General features: G+C 42.6%; 1 protein-coding gene across 1 annotated transcript; it reads left to right on the top strand.

Annotated features, from left to right (window-relative positions):
* The first annotated feature begins 308 nt into the window (after positions 1-308).
* Positions 309-2,927, top strand: LOC122319969. Its single transcript, XM_043207869.1, has 2 exons — positions 309-964; positions 2,918-2,927. Exons 1-2 carry the CDS (start codon positions 309-311, stop codon positions 2,925-2,927), a joined length of 666 nt encoding a protein of 221 aa, XP_043063804.1.
* The last annotated feature ends 1,742 nt before the right edge of the window (positions 2,928-4,669 follow it).

The following is a 4,669-nucleotide window of genomic DNA, read 5'->3' on the forward strand; positions in this document are numbered from 1 at the left end:
ATTCGGCAGCCGGATCTTAAGGTTTCGGATATCCAAAGCGGTACTCAATTATTGCTTCGTCTGGTTCAGCGTTCTCATTTATGGGAAGACATTAAATCCTTGCAGTCTAAAGGAGTGGTAGCCCAATCTAGTTCGCTTGCATCTCTATCTCCCTTTATTGATCAGTTTGGGCTTCTTAGAGTGGATGGCCGACTAAGGAACTCGTCGCTGGATTTCAATGCCCGTCATCCAATCATATTGCCACGGAGCCATCCTGTCACTGCCGCCATCATTACTCACTTTCGAAGCCTCGATTAGTGGAGCATGTAATGGCGGATCTCCCAAAGGAGCGATTGGATGGATCTCATGCATTTGAAGTCACTGGTATTGACTTTTGTGGACCATTCTTTTACAAGCCGGAAGTGCGAAACAAGGCCCCAGTAAAATGCTACGTTTGCGTCTTTATCTGCTTCGCAACAAAGGCCATTCACTTGGAGTTGATCAGGGATCTCTCAACGGTATCATTTCTGCATGGCCTCAAGAGATTTATATGCACCAGAAGGAGACCGGGGCAGATTTGGTCGGACAATGCAACGAACTTTGTGGGTGCACGCAATGAGCTGCTTGAGTTGAGACGCCTGTTCCTCAGCGACGAGCATCAGAAAGCGACGTTGGATTTTTGCCTAGCGGAGCTCATTGATTGGTGCTTTATTCCTCCCAGATCGCCACATTTTGGCGGTCTCTGGGAAGCTGCGGTGAAGACGGCGAAGTACCATTTCTACCACGCTATTGGGCCTTCAGTGTTGACCTTCGACGAGCTGCGGACTCTTCTGTGCCATATTTCGGCAGTAGTTAACTCTCGGCCTTTAGTCTCAATTTCAGAAAATCCCGCTGATCTGAAGGTGCTAACGCCAGCCCACTTTCTGAATGGTGACCCACCATCCTCATTCATCGAGCCGGATGTGACCGCCCTTAACTTCAATCGGTTGGATGGATGGCAACGTGTGGCCTATTTGCAGCAAGTCTTCTGGACCCGATGGAAGGAAGAATATCTGACGCTACTGCAGCAGCGCTCCAAATGGCGTACCCCGAAGCCTGGCCTAGTTCTCGGTGACGTGGTGCTGGTCAAGGATGAGAACTTGCCTCCGATGAAGTGGCCCCTAGCGAGAGTCGTTGAGCTTCTGTGTGGTGGAGATGGAGTTGCTCGAGTTGCTGTCCTCAAGACAACATCTAGAGTGACAAAACGAGCAGTTAATAAGCTCTGTCTGCTGCCCCTTAAGGATGCTGTTGAAAGCCAGGCTTCCAAAGGGGGAGTATGCCGGGTCATCCAGCCGCTTATCTGCTTATTTAGGATCTCTTAATGCTAGCTCTTAGCTTATCTGCATAATTACCATCGCTGTCTCTCTCTCTTTATCTTTCTATTCGCTCTTATTCGTTGCTTGTTGGTTTATACTTTGGGTCAGCAATCGGCTGATCCGCGTCTTAATTCAATTCTAACTCTTCCTTTCGATCTCGTGAGCCATTTTGTGAATCGCTTCTGCTAAATAAATTCGCTGCCTTTTAATTTTCGTGCTTTTATTTAAATAGGTAATAAAAAAGCTTATTAGCACAACAATTATTTTCAACATTTAATCATCATTTAGCGGCCCATAAATTGGCAAAATTCGTTCTTGTGTGTGTTGAATAAATTTATAAAAATCACCCAAAAATAGTCAGACATATATCATACATATTTGGTTCATAGACAACGTTACTAGATTATCGGCGTCACATTTTGCATTTTGCTTCGCTGTATGATCGGCGTAGTAGCAAACGGCTACATACACGCATATATACGTCACTTCGCTGGACCGCTGGAAGCGCAGCTGCAGTGACAAGCTAAATATAGGCGTCTCTCTCTCTATCTCTCTCTCTCTCTCTCTCTCTCTCTCTCTCTCTCTCTCTCTCTCTCTCTCTCTCTCTCTCTCTCTCTCTCTCTCTGTCTCTCTCTCTCTCTCTACATAGATGATCGGCCGTCGGCAAACGGCTACAGCCACTTACACATACGTCACTTCGCTGAACCGCTGGAAGCGCAGCGGCAAAGACTTTGCTTTTGCTTTTGCCTTTGTCGATTTACGCTGCCTGGCTGACGACGACAACAACAACGTTAAACGCTAACGATTGCTACAGTGTGTGCTCGCGGAGAAAGGGTAAGTGTTTTGTTATTTGCATGTTTCGTATGTTGGTCATAGATTGAGTGCAATTATTTTGAGTCAAATGGAGAAAAAAGAGAATGATAGTGAATTAGAAACCTCATTGGAGAGAGCGGGTTACGAAGATCTCTTTAAGTCGATATTCGATATTCGATTAACACAGCTACATACGAATTTTAAAAAAGATAGTGCACCTCGGAAAACCAAAGCTTGTTTTAAACTATGTCGGGATGAATTGGAAGAACATTCTAGACAATTTAATAAAAATCACCAATTGATTATAGTTTTCAAATGTCCGCGTACGCATGCGAATTTTTAAAATATAACTGAATATAAATTTAACCAACTTATACCACTATTTTTTGGATGGTTTTGGATGCCTACAATGCCCTGCTAACAACAACAAATAATGATACAGCAGTAAGACCTCCGAGCCATAATTCTACGGTGGTTTCTACAACAGTATCAAAGTGTCACGACTTTTTCTGGCACACATACAGATTGGCCAGCATTTTTGATGGATTTTCACAACTTATAAACGAGAATGCGGCAATTCTAGTATCCAAAATATTCATTTTCTGAAGCAAGCTTTGCCAGGTGATCGGGATTAGGATGTCCAGCAAATGGATATGACGAAATAAAACTATACAGTGGCCTGGAATCTCATCGTTAAAAGGATTAATAACCTAAGGTTATTATTCGTGCACCAAATGAATGCCCTATACGTCTTTCCTGTTATCGTACAGGAATGTTTAGCGGATTTCAAGCACACACTCAACGTCACCAACATGTGTATAAATGAATTTAAGCGTCTCAAAATAGCGATCTCAACTTGTGACCATTTATTTTGGCCACAACCGTAATTTTAAAGCTAGAAAGTTGAAACTTGGAGAATTTGCTGCTTTGCTGCTGTTCAAAAAGTACCGCGAATTTTGAATTTTCGAGGGTTAGCTCGTATCGAATTTCGATTTTTTTTGTGGCGTTATGTTGGTAATCTTGTCTCTCACTTATGCCGACAAGCTCGGCCATTTTGAATGTTCACTTAATTGTTGACAGCTGCTTTGCTTGCACGTGTTTTAGATCGTCTTCGATTTTTACCTATTCAAAAAAATGGATCAAAGAACCTGTATCATATTTTGTGTGAAAAACGAAATTAAGTGCGTGGATGCATTCCGAATGTTGACTGTGGCATACGGAGAAGCTAACTTGGACCGAAGCTACGTTTATCGGTGGTACAAAATATTCTCAGAAGGACGAGAAGATGTGAACGACGAAGAGCGTGCCGGACGCCCGAGCACTTCAACAACAGACAAAAAATTAATGAAGTGGAGAAAATGGTATTGGCGACGATTGATCACCGTTAGAAAAGTTTCTGAGGACCTTAACATATCGATTGGCTCGTGGCATTCAATTTTTATCAATGATTTGGGCATGAGACGGGTCGCCGCGAAATTCGTACCAAAGTTGCTCAATAACAATAACAGCATCGCATGAACATTGCTAATGAGATGTTAAACTCTGTCCGCGACGACCCAAATTTGCTCCAGAGGGTCATAACTGGTGACGAATCGTGGGTTTATGGTTACGACGTGGAAACCAAAGCTCAATCATCTCAATGGAAGCTGCTGTCAATAAGGAATATTACCTGCAAGTTATGCGCAATTTGCGCGAAGCAATCCGCCAGAAACGCCATGATTTGTGGAAGAACAAAAATTGGCTTTTGCACCACGATAACGCCCCTGCTCACACATCATTGCTTGTGCGCGAATTTTTGGCCAAAAACAACACACTAATGATGCCGCAGCCACCGTATTCCCCAGATCTGGCCCCCTGTGACTTTTTCTTGTTTCCTAAACTGAAGAGGCCCATGAAAGGACGACGTTACACTACGAATGACGAGATAAAGACGGCATCGAAGGAAGAGCTGAACAAGATAAAAGAAATGATTTTTTGAAGTGCTTCGAAGATTGGAAAAACCGTTGGCACAAGTGCATAATATCTCATGGGTATTACTTTGAAGGGGACATGAATAAATAAATAATTTTTGAGAAACACAAAATTTGCGATACTTTTTGAACACACCTCGCTCGAACCTATAAAGCTACACAAATACAATTCACCGTGGGATCTCCCCAACCTCATAGATACAACATTTAGAGCACACAAGAAATAAAACACAGCACCAGATATACAGGAAACTATTCGAACGCAGCAAAAACAACCATAAAGTACACAAATTCATATTTAAATTAACTTCACTATTTCTTACGCAGTCGCAACAGAAACTGTTGTTATTAAATATGGTATACTACCCCATACTCATCAGTACTTCCGCTGAAATAATAGCCATCCAACAGCGATCGACCAGGTCAAAAACACAAGGGGAAAGTTTATGATCTGCTCTGACTCTCTCTCAGCAATTGACACCATAACAAACTCCAACAACAATAACTTTAATTCCAACAAAATCAGATCATTTATTACAAAACTAGCTCCAA

The sequence above is a fragment of the Drosophila ficusphila genome, unplaced genomic scaffold, assembly GCF_018152265.1.
Source record: "Drosophila ficusphila isolate 14025-0441.05 unplaced genomic scaffold, ASM1815226v1 contig_348, whole genome shotgun sequence".
Classification (NCBI taxonomy): domain Eukaryota; kingdom Metazoa; phylum Arthropoda; class Insecta; order Diptera; family Drosophilidae; genus Drosophila; species Drosophila ficusphila.

Coding starts and splice junctions, on each gene's coding strand:
- LOC122319969 (XM_043207869.1), top strand. CDS start 309: ATGGCGGATCTCCCAAAGGAGCGATTGGATGGATCTCATGCATTTGAA.